This window comes from Erpetoichthys calabaricus, chromosome 14 (genome assembly GCF_900747795.2).
Source record: "Erpetoichthys calabaricus chromosome 14, fErpCal1.3, whole genome shotgun sequence".
Lineage (NCBI taxonomy): Eukaryota > Metazoa > Chordata > Cladistia > Polypteriformes > Polypteridae > Erpetoichthys > Erpetoichthys calabaricus.
Window position 1 is genome coordinate 107,583,433 of NC_041407.2, and position 26,462 is coordinate 107,609,894.

The 26,462-nt window shown below is 37.7% G+C and overlaps 1 protein-coding gene across 4 annotated transcripts in view; it reads left to right on the forward strand.

The window, feature by feature from the left end:
• The window catches only part of kansl1b (KAT8 regulatory NSL complex subunit 1b), a 174,072-nt gene that overhangs the window by 75,915 nt on the left and 71,695 nt on the right, over nt 1-26,462 (forward strand). For all 4 annotated transcript variants that reach the window (XM_028819824.2, XM_028819823.2, XM_028819826.2 and 1 more), the window contains exon 2: nt 1,652-3,095. In XM_028819824.2, the coding sequence (XP_028675657.1) occupies nt 1,738-3,095 (1,358 nt within the window). In that variant the 5' untranslated portion in view covers nt 1,652-1,737. The remainder of the gene's footprint in view (nt 1-1,651; nt 3,096-26,462) is intronic.

A 26,462-nucleotide genomic window follows, 5' to 3' on the forward strand; every position in this document is an offset into this window, starting at 1 on the left:
GAATGATTAGATTGTTTATTAGTAAAACATACAGCTAGGCCCCATCACAACATTAGTTTTATTTTTTGATCTCACAAACAGACAGCTTTCTATAAACACTTTTCTGGTGTCCTGAAAGTATCAATTTGCATCTGATTCTGTCCCATTCACTCTTAAACCTGAGATGCCTGACTATTGTTTAATACTAAGACCTTCACATTTAAGTAATACACAATAACTCGTTGTTCAAATTTTCCTTGTAATACACCACTTTAAAATCCCCACTTTAAAGAGCCAACACTCTGTGTCCTGCCTCTGTCTTGTGTGGCTGCCGGATTGATACATAATGCCTAAGACAATGAGGTGTAATTAAAAACTGTTCAAGCCAATTGTATTAAAATGTTGCCTCCTTTGTAAAGAAGAAAAAAAGTAACACAGTTGTGTGGATGATACCATCCCGTAAGCCACACAGTTGGTGCTTTTCTTACTGAGTCCACAGGCTGCCGACCAGCTTTTTATTCTGAGTCTTGTAACACTAACTTTACCCTGTTGCTGCCCTCCAAAATAACCAAACAAGTCCACTTTTGACCTGCTTGCCTATTCCCTGCTCTCTTATTTTTCTCACTATTCTCATCCTATCCTGATCTTACTAACAGAACCATATTCCTTGTGAAAAGGTGCTTTAAACCCTAAGAAGCCACTCTTGCTGGCACTGCACTCAGCTGCATTATTAAATTCTTTAACTTTTTTTTCCCCCACTTGTGGTGCCTCCGTAAATTATGAGGTGTGTGTGAAAATGTTGTGCGGGTCTTATAGCACTCTGCTGGTGTCAGACTTATTGTGATGTGTATTTAAATAACAGTTGCCAGAGTACCACTAAGATTTTTTTTTTTGCTGCTGGTGTTCCTTTTGTGGCCCTAGATAATAAAGTTAAAATAAGCATGTGCAAACTTAGGTTAACAACTCTAGATGTTACACACGTAATTTCAAATATTTACTTATTTTTGAGTGGAATATTCAAACCTTATTTTTTAGCTAATTTGACAGCACTAATCAGCATAGTTTAAAAATTAACACAAAAAAATATTTGAAAGATGAGCAGCAAAAGTACTAAGTTAGGGAATGTTGAACAAAAGCACAAGAAACTTTTACTAAGACAGTTATTCCCAAGTAGTCCAATAAAATGACACCTGTTTGGTCGTTGATTTGGTCATTATAGGGGCAGATGCCCAAAAAAGGGGGAAGGTCAGCAGAATCATTTTGTCACATTCATTCCAGAGCTGCAGTGTTCACACATGTCTTTCCAGCCAGACTTCATAGACTTTCAGTGTTTAATACTTTTCCAGTGCTGTGCTGGCTTCTCAGGATATCAAAAACTCACACTAATTAGTTTCCAATACTACTCAGGATATTATCTGTGTGCAAATTTAATTTATTATGAAAGCAATATTTTAAATCTGTCATTGCTACTATTATTCATTGAATTACTAAGCATTCAGATTTATTTGAACACATTTTTAATAAGCAGTCCGATCTCAGTTATTGGTTCAAGTATTTGCCTTCCAGGAAGCTGGTATCATCTGATAATCAAATGAAGTCTTTCTTCACAATTATTGTCTTCATTATTTGCTGACTCTTACCTTGTCCCTTTTTGTCTGTGTTCTCTTGGCAGGCTGTCCTCTACTGAGGCAGTGAGAGGGTGGTGTGGAGCTGGCCTTAGCCCTGGGAGAGGCCGCAGCGCCCGTCTTTCTGCACTGCATGGCTGCGATGGCGCCCGCTCTTACCGATGCACCAGGCGAAGCTCACCATATCCGCTTCAAAGTGGCTCCGCCATCTTCCACCCTTTCCCCAGGCAGCGTGGAAAACAACAGCAACGCCAGCAACATCCTTATCTCCAGCAACGGCACCACAAAGCACAAAGCCATAGTCTCCACGACCACAGCAGAAGACCTTGGTTTCTGCAGTAGTCCTAAGAAGGAAGAGCAACAGCAGCGCAGTAAGCTGCCTGCTCTGGTGACATCCTTTCTGTGTTCTGATGTGCCAGCGGTTGGCTCCACTAAGGACCCCGTGAAGCTGCAAGGTGTCTTTTTCAAGCAGACATCGTTGAAATCTCGCACACGTTTGAATCCTACAATTTTTAATAACAGTAATATAAAGGCAGAACTGCTGGCTGCCCGACAGCATCAGACTTTGGAGTTTTCTGGGGACAATCGTAAAACTATGAGTGGGAGTGGCCAGACACCAATGAATGGCCTTTCTAAGAAAGTTACCAAATCTGCTGTCGACTCCGACTCGGGTGGGGCAGTTATTTTTGCCACAGCTAATGGAGGCAAAACCATGCCTGTTGTCAGTTCTGACCAAGAACAGCTGAGGATTCCTGAGGGAATTTTCAAAGATGGTATAACCAGTTGCACTATTGTTAAAGGGGAAGCACTCGAAGAGCTGCCTGTGGGGAACTTAAGAAATCTAGAGGTCTCTGAGTCTTTTACTGCTGTAAACCCTCTGTCACCTTGCACTGATACAGCAGACAGTAGAACTGGGGAAAATGGGGTATTGAATCCAGGGTTTTCTCTTGGTTCAGAAAGTGAAGGATGGAGCACTAGTCGTCAAATAAACCCACTTTCTTCACCATCCCTCAGTCCCTTCAGCACTTTGGACGCTGAAATCCGTGCTAGGACTCTGCAGAACCAAAGCCGTCAAAATGAAATTGAAAGCCGGGTCCGGAGACTCCGTAAACGTTTGCAGGTAGTCCAGGCAAAGCAGGTGGAGAGACATGTGCAGCAGCAACTTGGTGGATTTCTGCAGACTAGCTTTAGCAAGCTGCCCAGCTTGGACTCGCTTCGGCAGCGCAGCCCTGCAGTACTCACACGCAAAGCAGAGGCTGCCTTACGGAGAGTAGCCACAGAAAATAGCACTTCTGATGGACTCGGCCAGTTTCTTAAAAGTGGCACAGTACCCACAGATTTGGAGAGGTTATTTCTGAGTGGAACTGCTAATCTGAGGGCTACAGAGCGTGCCTTTGACTCTGATGTAACGGATAGCAGCTCTGGTGGAGAGACTGACATCGAGGAGGAAGAACTCACCAAAGTGGACATTGAGCAGCGCCATTTCCCATTGTAAGTATTTCTAAAGGAGGCATTTTTCCTATGCACCCATGTTTCTTTTGAGTCTTGCAGTTAATGTGTAAAGGAGAGAACGACTTAATTTTTATATACGCAATACCAAGAGATTGGTGGCTATTTAGTAGAGAGCTAGAGCTCATCCTATGGTTTTAAGAAATGTCAGCTTATCTGCTTATTGTGTTTTCAGCACCCTGAAGAATAGCACAAAAGGTTTGGCTTTATAATTTATCATTGATACAAACATAATTGTATGTGATTGTTGGAAATGGAAGTAGCATTCAACTTGTGATTATGGATCAGCCTCTGATTTCTGGCTTATAATGGATGTTGATAGCTCAAACTTCAATATGTCAGCAGCAGTTTCAGGTCTAACAAGTCCTTGTATTTTTCACATTGACATTTTTTTTTGTCTATGACAAAGGAAAAAAGGATATTAGATTTGCCTTTATTATGCTATGTTGCCTATTGGTTTGTTGCCTGAATTGCAAGGTTCTGCCAGTGAAACATATCCAAAGCAGAGAGCTTATTGTTACCTCTTGTAGAATTCTAGGCACACTGGAGGCAAGCATATTGGCATGCACCAAGCAAATGGTGGGTCAACTGCAACTGGTATAACCATTGCCCACTTATATATTAAGCTGTGTAAAATGAAAGTATTTGGCACTGGGAGGATTTTTAAGTTAAAATGGATTATTAACAGAAAAAAAAGCTGTTCATTTGGTACATTACATTTTAGAGTCTTTAATTGATACATTTTATTTATATCCCAAATAAAATTTTAACCACTTAAAACAAATTTTAAGGACTTTGGGAGATGTTTATTGTATAAATACAAAGCTACTCACTTTCTACTAACTAAGCTTGAACAAATTTGGCAAAATTGACTTGTAGGCCTGGATTGGCTCCAGCAGACAGACCCCCGTGACCCTGTATTTAGGATATAGCGGGTTGGATAATGGATGGATGGATGGACTTGTAGGCCTGCATAAGATCTACATTTACAAGGACATTTTAAAAGGTGTTACTTTTTTCTGGAAGAACAACATTAGAGAGTTGGTTGCCATTGCTTAAAGTTGAAAAATCAAATGTGCCTTAATTTGTATATTTTTGTTATTGTCATTGTTCCTTTGTAAAATTTATTCTGGCTACAGTAGCACTCTTGTTTTATGGTTCCAAGTGCCTGGGTTTTCCCTCCCTGCCTATTCGCCATTTATATGGTTCACCATTTCTCCACCTTTACCTTTGCATGTGTAGTCACTCTTGGGGTACTCTGTTTTTTCCCAAATATATGTATATTGGGGTTATTGGTAACTCTAGTTTGGCACTGTATGAGGTTTGTGTATTGGTATTGTCTGTAATAAAGTGGTGTCCCATACAGAGTTGTTTTTTGCATTGTTGCTGTCGCTGACTTGTTAGGCTTGGCATTGAAAAAGGTGGATTCCTACTGTTGTTGCTCATGTTGTCTTAAAGAGGGCGAGGCAGGGCTTTACACAGCACAATTAATACCACCACTGTTTCCGTTATGACTGCTTTCTATGAATGATCAGTGTTGTTTTTTTTTTTAAATTAGCATTGTAATTACAGATCATAAAAATTGTATTACAAAGACAAATTTACAAATTTTTTTTTTCTTATTTGTGGTAGTTTGGTTTACTGAAATATTGCATGATAGGGTTAGGTAGATGGCAGAGGTGTCAAGATGAAATGGGGAAAGTACCATGCCCATGTCTAAACACTTGTATTGTCAGGCTGCATAGTTTGCAAGAAGTCTGACAAAATGAGGTATTTAATATTTATTGTGCGTTTATTTTATGTAGCTCTAAAATTCATTTAGGTTTACATTGTTATTTAGTAAGAAATTGATTTTGAAAGGTTGCAAAGATAAGAAAATGACTGACTAAAAGGAGTATTTTGCAGGCTACAGTTTGTGCTATGAGTAGAATGAAGCCCATCTGCTTTTATTTGAATATGGTGCCATTATTGATGCTATTGATAGGAATGTTTCAGAAAATTACTGCTTTTAGTTCTGCCTTTCTATCTTGGGTATGTGCTCTAATGTGTAACATTCTATCAACCGTTCAGGCCTACATTCCAGGTGTTTAGACATGGCACACAGACAATCCAAGTTTGTAGGTTTGCACACAGGGGTCATTCAGATTCACACCAACTCTTCAGAATACGTGGCGGGTGTAGATGGAAAGAAGTGGCTTCTGATGCATTTTTTACTTAGGGGTATTTGTTTCCAAATTTTACATAGTAATTCAATCTCTGTCCTGTCATGAAAATGTCATGTGGTGTTTACTATTTAAATTACTAGCTTTTTGCTTAAGGCGGCCTCCTACAACCTACAAATCTGACAGGGTCACATGATCAACAAATAATGAATTCCCAGAGATTGTAGTGCATATTCTATATACCGAACAATTAATATGTATGAACTGCATTAGTTAATGTGCTGAGCATAATACTTTAAGTTAAATGAGTATAAAACAGTGTTATTAATACTGAAACCATTATTTTTGCAATGCTAGTAACACCTTAATTATAACCAATATGGCTCTTTATGTGGAAATTGTAATGAAGGAAAGAAACCTGACCGAGTAGATGAGAACATTACAGTTTACAATAGTTTATTTTTGTATAGCCCAAAATCACACAGGAAGTGCCGCAATGGGCTTTAACAGGCCCTGCCTCTTGACAGCCCCCCAGCCTTGACTCTCTAAGAAGACAAGGAAAAACTCCCAAAAAAACCTAGTAGGGAAAAATGGAAGAAACCTTGGGAAAGGCAGTTCAAAGAGAGACCCCTTTCCAGGTAGGTTGGGCGTGCAGTGGGGGTCAATACAATACAATACACAGAATAAATCCTCAATAAAATATAAAAAATAAAAAAAAGTACGGAGCAGAATTTAACAGTAGATGATATCACATAAGAAGATATGGATAATTTTAGACTCCAGGAGACCTCATCCATCAAGCTGCCTCCCCCATTTGGCCACTCTATGGCTGAAACAGTGTTGGGCCAGCCAATCCGATGAAAGGACCCCTCCTCCATCAGGGATGACTTTACCTTAGGCAGGCAAAATAACTTGGCAGGTGGGCCGTGGCACCAAGTGCCACATTTGAGTACCGAGAAGAAAAACAGAATAGGTGAGGGTTAGTATCCAATTCTAACTATCATGTTACTTATGTTTTAGTGCTAATGACTAACTGTACATACTGCATTTCTGTTGTTAATCAGCAGCTCTAGTCAGGATATGCTAAACTGAAGCAGTGAGTCTTCAGCTGGGATTTAAAAGCTGAGACCGAAGGGGCATCTCTTATAGTAGCAGGCAGACCATTAGATCTACCAAGCTAGTTTGTTTAGCTAGTAGCCATGTTGTCCCAGTATCTCATTCAGGTACTTTTTACAGATTTTCGGGGTGTAATTGTAAGGTTCTCACTGAATCGGCTAGACAGTCTTATTTTCCAGCAAAATGACAAATTACAGCTATATAAGGATTGCTTCCTAACTAGATAATTTGATTTGCTGATAGTGTGGTGCACACTCATGTAATTCACACAAAAAAAAAAACTAAGCACAAAAAGTAAATGTGCTTATAAGAGGTACATTGAGAAAAGACCTCATTTTTTGAAGAGAGTCGAAAACAGGAGTAGGCTGATTGGAAAATGATTGAATAATTGAATAACATAAATTGGAAAGTCGCCCATCAGCTGTAATACATGGAAAGTCTGGATCCTGGACCAAGATACCAATAATGTGGGTGGAAGAAGTGAGGTTTCATTGTTCATTTGAGGGAGAAGCAAGAGCTTTTCTTGAGGGGGAATGTTTGAGCAAAGGCTGGTGGTTTAGTACAGCAGTTTAGTTTCAAGATGTTTTAGGTAATGAAGAAATACAAATTTTATTTTAAGAGAAAGAAGAAAATACATATTAAAGAGATACTATTGTTTTTCATAAAATAAAACCTGTTCTGTCCCCCTTGTGATTTGTGTTTTGTTTAATAGGGCTTTTGCTAGAGCATATAATAGTATGCACCAAATTGTAACTGGCTTGCACCATAACATTGTCAGTGTTGTGATACTACTTGTATACAGAGGAGCAATTGATAAATTAACTTAATATTTAACACTACTTTGTACAGGGCGAGGCAGAAAGGACGGACGCTTTTTACAAAATCACAAAATTGTTATTTTTTTTCTTACAAAGAAATTTATTGAAAGATTTGACTTCATATTGAAATAGCATTTGACAAAATCAAGTGTGGAAAACAACATCTCCCATGTGGTGTCTGTTATCACTGATGCATTTCTGGAAGTTGGCCTCCACTCTTTTCAACATCGCTCTGTCGATTTGGGTGACTTCCACGCGAATGGCTTCCTTCAGTTCCTCCAATGTATGGGGCTTATGCTCGTATACATGTGCCTTGAAATGACCCCACAAGAAATAATCGCACATGGATAAGTCGGGACCGAGGAGGCCAATGAATGTCACCAAACCTGGAAATGAGGTGACCAGGGAAGAGAGGGCGAATAACATCCATTGATGCTCTAGCTGTGTGGGCTATCGCCCCATCCTGTTGAAACCACACACGACAGATGGGAATACGTTTTCGTCGTAATTCAGGTAAAAAGAAGTTGTTTATCATCTCGATATAACGCTTCGAACGATTACTGAGGCCAAGTTCAGAAGAATGCTTCCGAGCAGATCGACTTGGACTGCACAGCAGGGCTAGTCGTACGCTTTCCACATTTTCAAGGGTACTTGCCGTTCGTGTAGCCCCCGGCGGTCTTTTGTTCATTAGTGTACCTCATGTACAAAGTGCTTTAACCCAACATAGGATAGTGTTGTGAGCGGGAACAGCTTTATTTCTGTGGATATTGAAATGGCAACGAAACTCACGCTGAACTGTGGTAATAGATTGGTTGTTCTTGACAAAACAGTCGTATGCAAAAACACGGTGTTGTATCATCCATGGCTCCATGGTCTCAACTAAAAAGAAAATAAAAAAAATGCTAAGACTTCACGAACCTAACGCCACATACCGCACATCTGTCACTCCACCTAGTGGTGTGTTCTAGCCATTTCAAAGACGTCCGTCCTTTCTGCCTCGCCCTTTATTTGTGGCATTTATAATATAAACTGTACATTGCTTGCAGGTTTTTATTGCTAAGACCCCCTCATTTGTTGACATCCATAAATTGTACTGTATTCTCCTTTTTGTGCTTAGAGTAAATAGTAACTTGTTTATGTCCCAAAAGAATACTACAGATGTTTAACCACTTACGATTTCCATCATACGAGTATGGCTGGTTTGAATATTAACCCTTTAACCGCCAACTCCCTAAATATTCCCCAAGCCAGGCGAAATCTGAACAATTTTTGTTTTTTTACTTTTTTACATTTTTTTTTACATTTTTTACATTTATTCAAGCAGTATTGACCACTAAATGTTGTGCAAGTTGCCAGTGTATACACGAAATCTATAAATGTAACCTGAATTCTCAGCTAAGCAAAACATCTTGATACCAAACCATACCCTTTTCAATGGTAGATACTGTCGAAACTGTAAGCGGCCTTTCCACGACAATAAACTTTCATCAACTGCAACTGACGGTCCTGGCATGTAGGGCAACTGAAATGCTTCAAATAAATGATCAATCAAAGGACGTAGCTTGAACAAGTGGTCGCGGTTTGGATCTTTCTTATCTGGCTCGTTTCTGTTGTCATTCAAATGAAAGAATTTCAGCAGCAAAGAGAATCGGTTACGTGTCATGACAGCTGCAAAAATAGGTGTTGCATACATAGGATCTGTAGACCAGTACATCTCAATATCTGGTTTTCTGATTATTCCCATCAACATCAAAATCCCAATGAATTTTTTCATTTCGTTTTCATCAGTGTCAAACCAAGCACGAACACGGGAATGTGGAGGTAAATTGGGATTTTTCTCAATAAACTGTGCTGCATACAGATTTGTCTGATGAACAAAATGTCTAATCAAATCAGGTGACACAAACAGCTCATAAAACTGCTCAGCAGTGTAATTGTTTACATCAACAATAAAGCCACACGTTCCCTCAAACGAATGCAGAAAAGGTAGTTCACCACGGGCAGCAGCCCAGCTGAGATGCTGGGGATACACCCACTCAGCGCCGTCATCCGATGCGTCTTCATTCACAATATCATGCAGCGCACGTTGCTGCTCATCACTGTCACTAAAATCTTCTTCAGAACTGCTACAATCATGATCAGAACTGTCCAAAATCGCCTGCAAAGCCTCACTTGAAGTCAGTTTACGTTTCGCCATATTCACAGCTGTTACATGCGAATCACGTCACATGACCGGCCAAAACAACCACAGACTTGTCGAAATACAACGTAGTAATAATACCCACGCCAAACCGTCAGTTATACTACTTGCCAGGCATTCATATAACCACAGGCAAATGTGCCGGATAATTCCGGCAGTATGGCGTTAGCATTAAAACAGCGGTGCCGGATATATCCGGCAGAGGGCGGTGAAGGGGTTAACAACACTGTCATTGTATGTGCATATTCCTCTCTTAGTTTTTTGTACATGGCATGTTTGTAACAGGTTTTTTTGTACAAATGTTAGATAATGCAACATGGTACTTTATTGGGATTACTGTTTGTGACCCAAAATTTGAAAAGTGAATGGCGTCCATTACATTTAAATTTTTTGTTCATCCTTGCTAATGCATGCATTTAGCTTTTATAACCTCTTTTGTGTAAAATCTTATCTTAGTTGAATGTTAAACATCCCTTCCTGTGTCTAAACTATGAAGTTTGCTTAAATATAGTTTACATTACTGGAAACTAGGATGGGCTTTGATGTGTTTAGAGATAAGGAGCAATCCGGAGTGCGTATGGCTTTAAACACTGAATTGTACCACCCTAAAGCGTTTGTCAAGCTTGAAGGCTTAATTTCAGTGGAGCACTTGATGCTAGCACAGAGGTGGGCAAAGTCGGTCCTGGCGGGCCGCGGTGTGTGCAGGTTTCTGATCCAACCCAGTTGCTTAATTAGAAAACAATCCTTGCCAATAATTAAATTTCATGGCTTGTTAGTGCTTTAACGCTACCCTGTCAGGTCACTCTCATATCCTAGATCTTTTTTTCCTTTCTAAGGATATCATAAAAATGATTTGCAGTCTAAAACCGGATGAGTAATTCTTAGTCCTTCACTTTTTTCTCTTCACTTTCTTTCCAAATATTTAATTAAACCAAATAGTGCACAATATATACACATAGGTGTAAACAGAAATGAGATAAATGGAGAACTGCGGATTTCCTTTGTCATTTGCATCTTATTGCTAATAAGGAGCAATTAAAAACCGAGAATATAGCTGTTTAAGACTAAAATAAGTAATAAGGGTTCAAAATCTTAACGACCGAGGCAACTAAAATGAAACAGAAGTGTTGCTTGAGCAATAAGTGCTTCTTATTAGGCCATTGGGTTGGAACAAAAACCCATAGTCACTGCGGCCCTCTAGGACTGACTTTGCCCACCCCTGCAGCAGATATGGTGTGTCTCACACATGGCCTGATTTAAGGTCTTGACGCACGTGTAATTATAATAATTATTAAACAGGATTTATTAGCAGAGTCACGCTTGTTAGTTTTTTTTTTTAAAGATATAGATGGAGAGAACTTGTCAGTGAGTGTGTTCTCAGAGTGCTTGAAAATTTACAATTACAATGCATTTGCAGCCTTGGAAATTAGTTTATTCTCTACTCTTTATTAGTTTTTAAAGCACTTTGAGATACATTCATGCAGGACAATGTGGTATAAGTAAATGCTGTTTGTAGTACTGCTGGTTTTAAAATTTTATTGTGGTACTGTTGAATGCTGCACACAATGACCATTCTCTCTAGTTTATTTTTTTTTGTCTGCCCATATACTTCTCATTACAAACAGAATTTTGTAAGCACTATTGGCCCTTGTTGTTGGCTCGAAGTGCAGTAAATTACTGCTTTTTCTGCAGTGCATTGTGATTGTGAAGGATGGCCAAGTAAAGTTATTGGACACTTGGCACACTTGAAATTGTGCATGCTTGAGAGTTTCTAGAACTAAAAAGAAGCAAATGTGGAGACATGTAAACATCTAAATTGGGACCTTTGTTTAAGCCCAAAAAGTGGTGGCAAAGTCATAACTTGAGGGTGTTTATCTGCATTTGGACCCTTTAAGGAGCAACTTGTTCAATGGATTGCTGATCTTTTTGATTTAGCAGTAAAAATTAAAGATTTTCTACATCATATTTTTCAGTTGTGGGGTTATACAAAAAGGTTTACACTCTAGTAAAAACTAAGTTGCTTTTGTAATTGGTTCTTGTTTCACATGGGATATATTAAACAAAAGGAATACATTCAGTCATTATGTGCACTCTTGTTTAATCAATTTAGTCATCTTTTTTTTTTATGGTGCTACTGCTTTTGTATTCTTTCCAAAGTGGAGATACCAGAAAAAAATAAAATTATAAACATATTAATTTCTTTTTTCAGTCCTATGGTTCCGTAAATCCACCCTTTTCATTTGAAGTAATCAATGTACAAGTAACACCTCTTTTGATTGTAATGGGACAAAATGCTTGAAAATAGGCCAAATGGCAGTTAACCTCCACCATTTGAGATATTATTTTTAGGGGAGAATAGAGGTGACGTTCTTTTGTTGATTATGTTCATGGATGTTGTGGTAAAGACTGTGAAAACAATTTGTTATATGGTTTTTCAAATTGACAAGCAGCAAAATCTCATTTCCCCCTCACAGGACTGAGTTGATTGTCCTGCTTTTCTCAAAACTCATTGACCGTGTGTATATTTTTATTATTAAAGGAATATTCTATCCAAAGTTTTATATTATACGTTACCCCATATTGTTTGTGGTGATGGCCAAGATAAAATTGTGATCTTGTGTTTTCATGCAAAATGAGAGAAGTAGAACCCATTGATGATTGGTGCTATAGGCCAACAATGGCTAACGATGTGAAAACATCTATTGAAAATAGTAAATAAAGAAAATTCTTATGTCACAGATTTCAAATGTCCAATATCCAGTTGTATGCCTGCAACATGCTAAACATTTGCATTTTTTCTAAAATATTGTTTGTTGCTTCCAGAAAAATTAGCGTACAATGTAAACAGGAAGGTCAATCTCATAATACTGTGCTTAAAATTGAAGACCTCACTTTTGACCGATGAACGAGGTTCAGAGGAAGATCTTCGATTACAATTATAGTACCATCTTCATGTTAAGCACCTCATTATTATTATTATTATTATTATTATTATTATTATTATCGTTCTGTGTTAAAAATTTTATCTGTGATGCAAATCTTAAATAAGTGGTTGAGCTGACAATCTGTTATTTCTCTGAAATTCTTCACTGTAGATGAGTGGAAGATTGCAGCACCCATGTGCCGTGGTTTTGCTAGCTGTTTTGCTAACTTCTGTTCTTACCTGGCCAATTGACAGTCCTTATGCATGAATTTCTTTTGATATTGCAGTTAAATATTGCATTGAAATAATTTTAAGTGTCTATTCTTTACAGTTAGATTATTTTCCATTTCAAGCTGTGCTGTCCAAGGCTGTTTGCCAGGAGTACAAGTCAAATGGCTGGATTAGCTCTCAGTGAGGCCCTATGAAAGGTTATAGTTTTCCCACCAGTGTTGTATGAACTCCTGGATGCAGGAATGCAAATGTATTACTTTTTCTTTTTGGGAAACATCACTTTACTGAAAAGTAAAGGGATGAAGTTGCTATGCTGCTTTGTGCAAAAAGACCTAGCCTTGGTATACCATCTTTCCTGCAGTACCTTACAAAGCATTACCTGTTTTTGCTGAGATTATTCATGATGATCCTTCTCTGTCACACACACAAGCTGATTCAGCCATGCCTCCTGGAAGTAGGCAGAATATTTATTGAATTTTTTAGTGGACTGCAGAGACAAATCCTGATTGACACGTTTTTACTGCAGTAATTATCCATATTCTACTTTCTTCATTTTGTCCCACAAAGTGAGGTGTTTTTTTTTGTTTGTTTGTTTTGTTTTTTTTTGTGTGTGTGTGTAAACGTGTAAATTTTTAAATTTCCATGTCACACAAGACACTTCTAGCCTATTGTATTTTTAAGCAACTTACTCACATTAGTAACCTGAGTTGTGGATTTTGGAAACTTGTGCTGTGCTAAGGTGCTCTTGGTTTTGTGAGCTTCACAGTTCAAATGGAAATTACTACCATTTTAAAAGGGTCTCCATGAAAAACTCTTGTAAGGTGAACTGTCATAATTTGAAATGTAATTGCCATTAATTTAAGCTTTTATAATTTGCCCCCTTTATACCACGCTTTTTTTTTTTTTTTAATCTGTCAGGGATACGGCCTATTGTATGCTTGCACTTGCTTTTTGTATGCATTATCAAGTGTGTTATGTCAATTTTAGATCGGTTTTTGTAAGAGGAAAAGGTTTTTAAACAGTATAATTCTTACGGAAGTCAGTCTTTGCATTTTTAAACTTAATTTGCTTAATCTTATGTCATGGTTGAACAAAATTGGCAAAAGCAAAACTATCATATTTGAGTATTCATTATCATTTAATTTTACATCATATGTACAGAAAAATATTAGTACTGTGAAGCTTATAGCTTCCACATCTGCATTCTAGTAGAATTGAGTAGGTTTTTTTGCAGCCTTACAAGTGATTAGTACTTGAAATGAGAACATGTTTTTATTTACTACATTCTTTTTGAAAAAAAAATGGTATTTGAATGAATTAAATATAATTTTCAACTCATGATGTTTCTTGTTTTGCTATGGACTTGTCTGAAACCAGACTTCTGTTTTACTTTTATCGGTGTTGTTTATTAGAAATCTGCAATCTTAAACAATTTTAGCTAAAATGTTGTTGAACATTAGGTGCAAAGTGCAATGAGTTTCTAGACCATTACCTTAAGAGTTGTTAATAACTAAAGGATAGGTTTGCCACAGTCATGTTTTTCATCAGATATCAATAATCAATGTCATGTTACTAGAATTGACCAATTCTGATTTTATCCTTTTACATTTTTTAAACTAGGCTCCTACATGTGAAATGCTTAGGTTTTGTATCAAAGTGTTAACCATTTATTTTTACAATTAAACTGCAGACCACAAGTTTTACCAATTCATTTTTTTACAAACGAAATTCTTTAGGCTTCTTATTCAGTGAACGTGATAAATACTGAAATAAAATCCACTCAAAATGCATACTTATAAAAAAAAAATACAGAAAGTGTTTATCTATAATCCATAATGCCATAAAAGAACACTTCATAAGATGTTTAACTTTTTTTATGTAAAATAAATATATCTATTTTAAATTAACAAGCCTGTTGTTTACTAACCAATAAGGGCATGTTCATCTATTCTTTTTCTACTTCAGATTGTGAGCAGCTGTGCTAAACACAAGCTTGTTCACCATCCACACTCGGGCATTCATTGTCCATTTTAATTAAAAGATACGGGTTAGGGAAAAAGCTCTGAATGCATTAAAGTTGGTTCTCTGCTTAAAGAAGTGTCCCTTTTCTTCCACTTCAAGTTCAGCTGGACAACATATGTCTGCCATTCCCATCCATGCATAGGATGACTCCTCAGATTCCTTTTTCTCTGTTTATTAAACCACTTTCTTTGAGAAGAAAGTAGCATCAAAATACAAATCATGGCAAAGCTTAGAAAAGAACTTTTGAGATAGACCAATTTACAGATCTTCAATTGAGTTATTTGGAGTGCATCAGTAAAAATAGCACCAAGCTAAGGTCCCCACCAGCTTTATAAAATGGCTCTGCCTTCCAATTCCCGATCTCTTGGAAAACAAAAATGTTTTTCTAGTTCAAACCAAGAGGGTCTGTGGGTAGTGTGGTGCCATTTTTCTGCTAGAGGGCATAATGAAAAGACACATCTGTGGTAAATTTGGACATATTTCTTACTAAATGTACAGCTCATCTGTCAGCTGAATTGTCTAAGTCTAGAATTAAGTGTAAATTCTTTGGAGTTACAATCTTTGTACCAAACTTAGTTTTGTTTCCTCATCCCTGGTATTAAATTACTTCTCTTTTTATCTCCCTCTAAAGTTTGAATCCATTGTGTTTGATGGTGTTGACTTTTTTGCTGAATGTGTGCTCAGGAAACAGTCTGTGAGTTGGACGATCACATTTCCTCTCTGACTGCACTGTTATAGTAAAGGAAGCTGCTTTGCAGCAAAGTGGCTTGCTTATTTACAAATTCCATACACAGCCACTTTTACAATATGGCCTGTCTTAATTATGACACCCATCCAAAAGCGGCACTCTGAAGAGGTCTGATCTTGGCAGTACTAGTTCTTATTTTGGCAAATAAAACTTTTGTCCATTTTCAACTAACCACAATTGTTTTCACATAACAAATTGAACATTTTTCAGACTATCTGTGAAGCTGACTTTGAATATCTGGAGGCACTATCAGTCTTTTCTGTAAAGAACTTTCAATGACATTATGATAAATAGCAACTGGAAGACCCTGGCTTTAAAAAGAGCTGCAGCTACTGTGGAAAAAAAGCTTTATCTTTCACCAACAGGGCTAATGCAAAAAACAAAATATGAACTTGGCTAACAAATTTTGAAAAAAAAAAAAAAAAAAAAAAAAAAAAAGTTAAATTATGTGGAGAAATAATGGGGGGAAAAAGGTCATTAATTCCATTTATGTAACAGGAAAAAGCATAGTGGCAGTGACCAGTAAAAACAAGCTTTTATAAAAACAAACACATTACCATTCAAAGTTCTACGTTTGTTTCAGTATTTATAATTAATACAGACCTATTCATTAGAGTAATCTAGATGAGAACATTCCATTCAACCCTAAAAAGCCCGCCACTCCTCTCCACTTAAGACTAGTCTAGTTTTAAAAGTCCCATGTATCTCTGACTTATGAAGGGGTGATTTAATAGCATATTTTTTTAGGGTACAAGACCACATCTTCACAATTGCAAAAATCAGTGTGGCATTTTCATGCAGCATTTTTCTGTTTTGATTGCAATAGGTACCATTCTTGAGCATAATCAAACCACTGGTATAATGTATTGTACATATACGTCTGAACCAGTGTTTCCCAAACTCGGTCCTGGGGACCCCCTGTGACTGCAGGGTTTTTTTTCCAGCCAGCTTCTGTTTTTAATTGAACTCCTGGGCTAATTAAGTGAACTATTTCCCAAGTTCTGTGTTTAGGGAACAATATAGAAATTAGAAAACTCAGTTTGGTAAAAAAACAAAATGTACCAAGCAGTTATATAGGAATAATGTATTTTTTTTCCTTTTTAACAGTATTTTCATCTTGATTTTCATTCTAGTTTTCAAGGAGTTCTAATTGTTTAATTAATCCATTATTTAGTAATTAGTGGGTCTGACTCTAAAGTAGTTGCAGCCTTTGATTTATTCAGTGTTGTTTGCTTGGGTGTCTGATCTGCTCGTTTTAAATTGTCATTATTAAGATACAACAAAGGGGGGAAAAACTGCACCGAGAAAGGGCAAAGTATAATGAAATCAACAAAAGAGAGTTAAGCATTTAAATCTATAGCAAAAGCAGAATTATTTAAAAATGTAAAAATCATGCTGCTATGCTTTTCTGAATGACGAATAAAAGAAAAAAAAATACCAGCTAATTAAATGAGCTCAGTGTTATCAGGTGTTGTTACTGATTAGGAATATGGTTGGAACAAAAACCTGCAGCCACAGGGGGTTCCCAGGACCGAGTTTTGGAAACACTGGTGAACGATACCCCAACCCTCATTTCCCCAGTTCAGACCACTGAGCTTGAATCACCTAGGGGGGGCCACCAACCCCAGCCTTGACTATGGTGATCCCCCTGGTGGGATGCAAAGGTGTTCATGATGCCGAAAAGGTTGAAAAATGCTGTTTTATACTTGTTTGGACTCTGATGCTGCACAGGTTGTGTTTTGTTTTTCTTCATTTCAAGTACTAATCATGTTTTGTACTCGCTTTGCAGTGGACTAAGAGAGGCAGAAAACAGGAATGATCCAGAAGTGGGTGTCAGGGAATTTGGCTTGTCTTCTTACTTCACCATAATTTATTGCTGCCATCACCACCCCCTTTTCTTTCATCAGCTTGTTTGGGGAGTGTAATATTGATGGCGTTTTTACTTTTTTGGGTTTACTGTGGAGTTACTTTTAGTTAAAGGACAATGATGTGCACAAAAACTTTGAGTGCCATATTATAACTGTAGCTGGAGAGTGTAGGGTTAGAACTGGGCAGACTGTGTAAATTAGCCATCTGCTCCCAATGTCCTTGAGGGGAGCACTCTTGTAAAGCAGATTCTTGCCCCATAGCGACCATTACTAATCCACAGTGGCTGAGTGAGCTGTCTTTTTCCAGGTAGAAACTAAAAATCTTTTAAGCATATAGCTGTTTTCCATCCGATCACCCTGCTATTGTGAGGTGCTTAGCTACAACCGGATTGCCTTGTTTGAAAATGTAAGTGTACACTGCACTTTACAAGCCTAAGGAGTTAATGGGAAACAGCCTTATTATTGAGTTTCTGACATGAAAATATTTCAGTTTCAATAAGTCATTAACTATTGAAGTGGTTGTATTCATTTTATTGTGAATTGGAGTTAGGAAAAAAGTGATGTCAATTTTTGTTCTTAAGAACACATTGGTTTTTATCCCCCCTTTTTAATTAATGGTGATTCTGTTTTCAAATTATGAACGTTTGCCTTTTGAAGGTTTTTCATTGACACACTATGCTTATAAAGAGGTCAAACACTACTAACGGCCAACCCCTTACCCAGACCTGCCACTACACTACCAAGACTATTCCTTGGATCACCTGAGGCTTCTTGCTCTAATAACAAGCTGTACTTTTTTCCCCCCACACAACGAAGTAACCAGAAGCAAACAGTAGACAGTAATGTCTAAATGAAAAAGACAACAAATATTCAATAACGTAGATATGTGTGCGCAAAACACCACTATCCCAAAGACACCAGTGACTAATTTCTATATAAAAACACGAATATACAAATATTTACATTGAACCCTCCCTTGCCCCTAAACAGTTAATAAAAACACGTAACACATATACAAACAGATTATTTAAACACAGCAATTGAAATGTGTTATGAATGAGTATGAGTTATAAACGAGTCCAAAAAAAAGTCAGGCATTATTGATACTGGCTGTAGTGTTATTGTGCTCCTTTCCGAAAACAAAATTACCTCACCGTGAAAAGTCCTGGCAATGGCTGGTATGAATCTGAACCCCGGGGTTTCTCTACTCTGGCTGTCGTGATGTTGAATTGGATGTTGAAAAAAGCAAGCATTGGAATGATGCAATAAACGGCAGTGATGAGTTTGTAAATGATCGGGTAAATTGTCTCCTTTCTCCTCTCGATTTCTCTCCTTTCTCCTCTTGCCTCGCCTCTCTTGCCTTTTGCTCCTCTTGTTTAAATGCAAAATGTCCCGGATGTAACTGGTGGATCCAACAGGTGTGTTCCGTCTAGGGGCTGCGGTCTCTCTCCATCATCCTTCCGCTCTTCACTTACGGGGACAACATTTACTGATGTACATATAACAGACAGTAAACAGGACGATAAAACGAAACACACTCAGCACAAACATAGAACATGCTATTATTATGTAGCCCCGCTACAACACTGTACCTGAAACTGCTCCTCTTTATATTTACTATCAGTCTGCTTTTTGAAAAGGAAAAATTTAAAAAGTTCAAGGGATTGGCATACTCTGGTGTTACACTTCGACCAGGAGCCGACCATTTCTATAATCCATGTCACGATTCTGATGTTCATTTTTATTTGTTTTGTGGACTGATTCCTCTAAATAGAGGAAAAGATTGGTATGTTGATCCTTATATAAAGAAAGTAAATGGCATAAGATCTTTTCATTTTCTGCTGAGTCTGTTGCAGATAACATTCTATGGTTTTGTGCTGAATATTTTAAACAGTTGTCAATGATACCTAACATGCAAATAAATCTCATCAACATTGGAAAATAAACATCAGATACTGTCAAATCTACTTCAATTTTTTTGTGTATAATACTTTTTTGATTCTGTGCCTTTCAGTGCAGTTAGCATTTGATTCACAGAACGGCTAACGTTGTTATGTTATACTTGAAGTCGTTATTATTGTGTGTGTTGGTAATGATGGAAGAGCTAGTGGTGTTTGCTTCAGGAGCTGTTTTTATATTTCCACATGAACACTTCTGCACTTACTGTGTTCCTGTGTTGAGCAGAATAAACCCTGTTTGAAAGAGATCAGTTTTATACCTGGAGGTGGGGTGAAGTAATTATTACAGGATGACCATTCTAATTTGAATCGCATCCAAATCCTGTACATACTGGTACTGTGAGTGCTGGGTAGAGTGGAGGCAGAACCTCTGCGTTTTTCTCGGTTGATTCTGGGGTTCGTCAGAGGTGTATTCTTGCTCCTACTCTGTTTAATGCTTGCAAGGACTGGGTGTTGGGCAAGGTCGTGGGGTCCAGCAGCTATGGGGCATCTGTTAGCGAAGAAAGATTCACTGATCTTGACTTTGTTGACAATGCTGTGATCTTTGTGGAGTTAATGGAGGCTGTCATCAGGACTCTTGAGACCGAGTGAGGGGTCTGAGTGTCTTGGGCTTGTGAGTGTCATGATAAAAACCAACATCCAGGCCTTTAATGACCTCTTAGGCACAGCCATCAGCAGTGCGTCTGTCTGCGGTGAGAGTGTCACTCTCGTCGCCTCAGCAGTGACATTCATGTCTGCTGAATCTTCCTATGAAGTCAGTAGATGGATTGGGAGAGCATATGGTCATGAGGTCGCTGGAAAGGGGGGTGGGGGTGTGGCATTCCAGATATCTGTGCAAAAAGATGAAGGTCCAAGTCTTTAGAGTCCTAGTGCTTCCTGTCCTGTCCCCCACATAATACCTGACTCCAGCAGATAGAGGGTCATTTCAGTTGGTGGGGCTGGACTGCTGGTCTGCCTGGGGGGTTGCCAACAAGGATACCAAGCTCTTTCGTTGTGTGGTGGGTGCATCAACACAACATTTTTCCAGTGCATGCTCCCTGACCTTACAAAATGCTAATGTCAATAAATTAACAGACTGCTTTCATATTTCAGTAAACATTCTAGAGCCTTTTATCCTTCTACAAAAATTCAGTGAAGAAAAAAAATTCAACACCTGGGTAAACTACTCCCATGCAAATTGGCATGTTAGTAAAATTCTGTCATTTGTGCAATTAGGATGGGTGGTCCTCTGGTGGTAATTACTTTACTCACAGCTCCTGGTGTAAAACTCATCCCATCCGAATAAGAATTTAGTTCAAATAATATGAAACTACTAGCATTTCAACTTGGCTACATCTATTTTTATTAGGATAAGGAGAGCATTAAATCCATTTAACCAGTTTACAGTGATCCCTCGCTATATCGCGCTTCGCCTTTCGCGGCTTCACTCCATCGCGGATTTTATATGTAAGCATATTTAAATATATATCGCGGATTTTTTTGCTGGTTTGTGGATTTCTGCGGACAATGGGTCTTTTAATTTCTGGTACATGCTTCCTCAGTTGGTTTGCCCAGTTGATTTCATACAAGGGATGCTATTGGCAGATGGCTGAGAAGAAACCCAACTTACTTTTCTCTCTCTCTCTTTTGCGCTTATTTTCTCTGATCCTGATGTAGGGGGATTGAGCAGGGGGGCTGTTCGCACACCTAGACGATACGGACGCTCGTCTAAAAATGCTGAAAGATTATCTTCACGTTGCTACCTTCTGTGCAGCTGCTTCCTGAAGCGACATGCTGCATGGTGCTTCGCATACTTAAAAGCTCGAAGGGCACGTATTGATTTTTGCTTGTTTGTTTTTCTTTGTCTCTCTCTCTCTCTCTCTTTGTCTGCTCCTGACGGAGGGGGTGTGAGCTGCCGCCTTCAACAGCTTTGTGCCACAGTGCTTCGCATACTTAAAAGCCAAACAGCCCTATTGATTTGTTTGCTTTCCTCTGTCTTTCTGACATTGTGTGCTCCTGACACACACTCCTTTGAAGAGGAAGATATGTTTGCATTCTTTTAATTGTGAGATGGAACTGTCATCTCTGTCTTGTCATGGAGCACAGTTTAAACTTTTGAAAAAGAGACAAATGTTTGTTTGCAGTGTTTGAATAACGTTCCTGTCTCTGTACAACCTCCTGTGTTTCTGCGCAAATCTGTGACCCAAGCATGACAATATAAAAATAACCATATAAACATATAGTTTCTACTTCGCGGATTTTCTTATTTCGCGGGTGGCTCTGGAACGCAACCCCCGCGATGGAGGAGGGATTACTGTATTTAGGAAAAAAACTTAGTTATAAGATATTGACTTAATGGTCCATATTGGGTTGTGCATTGCCAACTTGTAGAGTTTATAATGATACTTTCTTATTTAGTGTTTTTATTATAATTATATAATTTGATGATCAGAAGCAAATAATTGTCCTTTTAATGTAATTAATTTTTAATTCTAAAGTTAGGTTGGTACCATGTATAGTTAATTATTGTTTATACTTGCTTTTTATGCACTTCAATCGTTGCAAGCTATTATTACCAAATGAGATAACTTATAACTTAATGCATAAAACAAGCGCAAAGCACACGTTTGTGTCAAGGTGATGGAGTAATTCAGCAAGAACACCAGGATTTAATCTTTTGAACAGCTGCATAGGCTGACTAAAGTAAAAGATAACTTAAAAGTATTTTTTAATGTAGATTTTTATGTAGATTTGTCAAGTCTTTTTAAAAAAAAAAAAAAAAAAAAAAAAAAAATCTTGGTGTGTCCACTATACCCGGAGTTTAGATGTGAGTGCATGGATATGCTGTTGTCGTAGGTGAAGATGGTTGCATAGAATGCTTTGACAGGTGAGAATAAATGTAGGACAAGCCCCATAGCATGGCCTATTTTGCAAGGATGTCAAGTCTAGAAGAGAGATGTATTCATCTCATCATGGCTATTATGATGATGAAATTCTGTGAAAGAATCCCCCGTTGTTAAAAAGTAGTTACATGCTTATGTTGTGCATGTGTGTATTGTTACTTTCATGTTTGGTGTTGTGCTATAAAGTTCTGGTAGATGCACACAATCAAATATGATCAGGTCTCTCTAGACATTTACTGTAAATGTGATGGGAATGTTAGGTGTTAATGTTGTGTCGGGGTGAACAATGGATGTTTGGAGCTGAGCACAAACAAAAGTGCTCATGAACCTATTGGGAAATGCCAGCTTGTTACATCAGTGTTAAGTTGTAAACAAAATGATTATATTAAAAAAATAATGCTTATTTTACTGTTGTTTCAAACATTTCTTTAAGAAGTTTTTGATAACCTGCTGTGGGTGTATGTGTGTAGAAATACAGTACCCGTTAAAGGTGTAGAGTTGTTCATAAATGTTTTTTTCCCTTATTTTTATTTTATTGTACACTTTAGTGGAACAGTGAAGATATTAAAACATGAAATAGTAGATACAGGATTGTGCAGCAACCGTATAAGTGTGGAACAGACCAAATGGTAGCTACCATTTACCTTAAAGACGGCTTTGAACACTGGGCATTCTTTCAACCAACTTTATGAGGTAGGCAGCTAGGTGCTATTCCAATGGTCTTAAAGACTTCTCATCATATAAAGAACACTTGTTGGTGGCTTTTCATTAATTCACCCATCATCCCAAACATCTTGAGTTTAGGGTGGGGCATTGTGGAAGCTAGGCCATCTGTTGAAGCACTCCATCACTCTCCATTTTTGCTGAGAAAAACTTACACAACAGTTGAGGTGTTTTTATATCACTGTCTTGTTGAAAAACAAATGCCGACCAAACTAAGTGGAAACCAAATGGTATGGCAATGCCACTACAGAATGCTGTGGTAGTTAAAGTGTGCACTTAATTTTCAAATTGCCAAGTGTCATCATCAAACCTCCTCCTCTGTGCTTCATGGTGGAAAATGCACACATCTGGTCATCCTGTTCACATTCTGTGCATATCACAAATACACAGTGGGTTGAACCAGAAATCCAAACCTTAGACTCAAATTAAAGGACAGCTTTCCACATGTCTGATGTCCACTACCTTTTCTTCTTGGCCTAAGCATGTTTCCTGTTCTCCGTCTCCTTCAATGGAAGTTTCTTTCTAGCAATTCTACTGTGAATGCCTGAGTCATACTTTCTCCACTGAACAGTTGATGTTGCAATGTGTCCATGAAGCGTTTAATTTAGGCTATGATGTGGTAGGTTGCGTTTGTAACTGTGCTTGAAGAATCTTTCGAAGTTCATGACCATTTCCAGATTTATTGATCTTGCTTTCTTAATTTAATTGTGGTCTGTTGCTTGTCTATGCCAAGTTAAGCTGTTCTTGCCATATTATAGATTCCTTCAAGCATGTAATGTTCTTAAAACAGTTTAGGCTGCTAATACCCACTTTGCTTTGTCCCAACAAATCTAACTGGCTCAAACTTCTTGACAAGGAAAGAATGTCCGCAAATGAACCGTTAAAGTGGTGCATGTAGTAATTAAGATAATATAGTGGCTGTGGTGGGATTGTTGAATTTCAGAAATGTATCTATTATAAAAAAAAATCTTGGAAAGGAAAAGCAGGGAGTCCAGACGTGATCTTCTCGGAAGACACTTAAAAGACCTGTGAGATGAAAGAGATTGGCCACAGAGTGACTTGTGGGGACCGTAAACATGAGACTTTGTGCCAAGAGATTGACCCAGGACCGTCTTGGAACATGAGATTCTTGCAAGACACGCCCTACTTACAACCAATATCAAATAAGACCAAGGGAAACAAAACACTCAGTTTTGTAAAGGCATTTAGCAGACACAGATCCTGTGCTCTCAGCCCATATAAAGCGTATAAGGACAATACGCTCTAGATGAAAAGTCAATGACTAAGCGAAGAATAAAGAGCAGGGCGGAGAAAAGAGACCCAAAAGCGTTGGAGAGAAAATAAAATACAGATAAAGAGATTATGAAAGCAGTGGAATTCGAAAGGCTCAAAAAAACGTTGGCACGATACACATGCAGAGAAAGCTAAAGAGTACGAAAGCAGTAAAATTCAAAAGTATTTCAGCGTCCCAGCCAGGTTGTTTTTTTGAGTGACTGTTAGGTCTGATTGAGGGAGGGCGGATTACAGCACAGAAGACTTCAGTATGTCTGTCTGTTTTTTTTTTTTTTTTTTTTTTTTATATACTTCTTTTTGAACCGGACACAGAGGTTGCTACAGTATCAAAGATAGTAAAGATCGCATTAGCACGAACAAGGAAATTATTTCTCAAAAAAAGGGAAAATAATCCTCACGGACCAGGTGTAATTGAAAAAATAGAAGTAAAACTTCATAAAGAGGTTCAAAAACGAGGGAGCGAAACACATGCAGAGCAGGTTAGAGATAATGAAAACAGTGGAATTCAAAAGACACAAATAAAACCTAGGCGTGATATACATGCAGAGCAAGTTCCAGAATATAAAAGCACAAAAATTCAAAAGTATCAAAAAAAATAATAAGTTCGCATTAGCACTAAAAAGAGAAAAATTATTACTCGGCGAAATAACGGAAAGGCGAATAGAGATCAAATATATGGACATAAGTGATATGTCAGAAATATGGAAATATTGTAAGGCTTTGAATTTTAAGTCAGAGACTTGTAGATCATCTAATTCGTGTTGCCATCAGGGAAGAGTAGTGTTTCTACACAATGAGAAGGCATATCCAAGAGAATTAAAAGATTTGATGTTTGGGGAAAGTGAAATCCACAAACAGTCGGTCAGTCATTTCCCAACCCGCTATATCCAAAAACACTACAGGCAAAATATAGGAGTCTACAATAATCTTTTCGCCTTTGCATCATTCAATGCTCAAAACGTAGATTTACACAATAATGGACCATACGCTATGAGAATGTGGTCCCACAACAGTTAAAGCAACGACAAGTTTAATTTCGAAGAAAACATAATTTGGTCAGGTGTATATTTATGATCACGGAGAAGCGATGCACATTTTAACAGGCGACATGAAAGGTAATGTAGTATATATTCCGCAAATAACATTAGACACCAAAGGAGATCTTGATATGCCATTTGTATGAAAATGTTTACAGTTTGTCATGAGAATAGCTTTTGCTATGACAATTAACAAATCACAGGGACAAACATTAGAAAAAGTTGGATTATTTATTAGATTAAAAGAAACTATATTCACTCACGGGCAGTTATATACATTGCATTGTCACAATGTATCTCCAAAAACTGAATCAAAATTCAATGTGATCTTGAAGAAAAGGTAATTCCAAATATTGTTTTTACTGAAGCTTTATAGTAAAAGTGCAAATAATGAAATTGAATCAATTCCAAAGAAAAAAAAAATAATGCTTTTAAAATTGTATATCGATTAGCCAAACATGGGGGTTGGCGAGCAAAGTGAGCAGGGGGCAGAGCCCCCTAGTTTTCGTAATTTACAAGTTTAAGAATTTGATATATAGGCATCAAGTGCATTATTTTTATTTGTTTTAGAAACAAGTTTCTACGCACTAGTTCATTTACATTAAAAAAAAAAAAAGTTTTTTTAAAATGTAGATTTTGTTTTTTTGCATTGGCTTCTAAGAGTTTCTATATCATTATCTTCATGATATTCATTCTGCTTTTCCAGGTATTCGGTTATTTATGAGTTGTCATGCTAGTCAGGCTGACACTCGAGTAGCTGCAGTGCATTACACAGTGTCATTTGCCCCTGCATCGACTCTGTTCATCATTGTCATTATTAGGATACAATTGAGGGAGCAGACCTCACAGGAAACAGTGAATTAAATTTTAAAACTGAACACTATGGCAAACATAAATATTTCTAAATTTCATGTGGATGTAAATCTGACAATGGTGGTCTTTTCCAGATGTAGAATAAAATGGGAAAAAGACGTCTACATGCAGACACATAACCTTGATAAGGTGATTAACCCGTTTAAGGCAGACGTGTGCTTTCTTAATAAAAAATGCATATTTACATGCGCAAGCATTCTTCTGGATTTCTCCTTTTGCAAAACACCCCAAAAAGAGTTAAATATCATCATGTTGGCCATCGTAGATCCCAAAACAACCATGAAGCCTGTGATATATTTTTTTTTGTGTTTTATAAATTTGTTTAGTCAAACTGACACTTTGTTTCTGTTCTGAGACAATACAATACAGCAATACACACTTTTCTGCTTGGCTGTGCAGCTGAGCTCTGCAAAGGAGCACCACACCCTTTATGTTTGTGTCTTTACACCCAGTAGTTTAAGTATTTCTACTTCAATTAAACAAGTATTGTGTTAT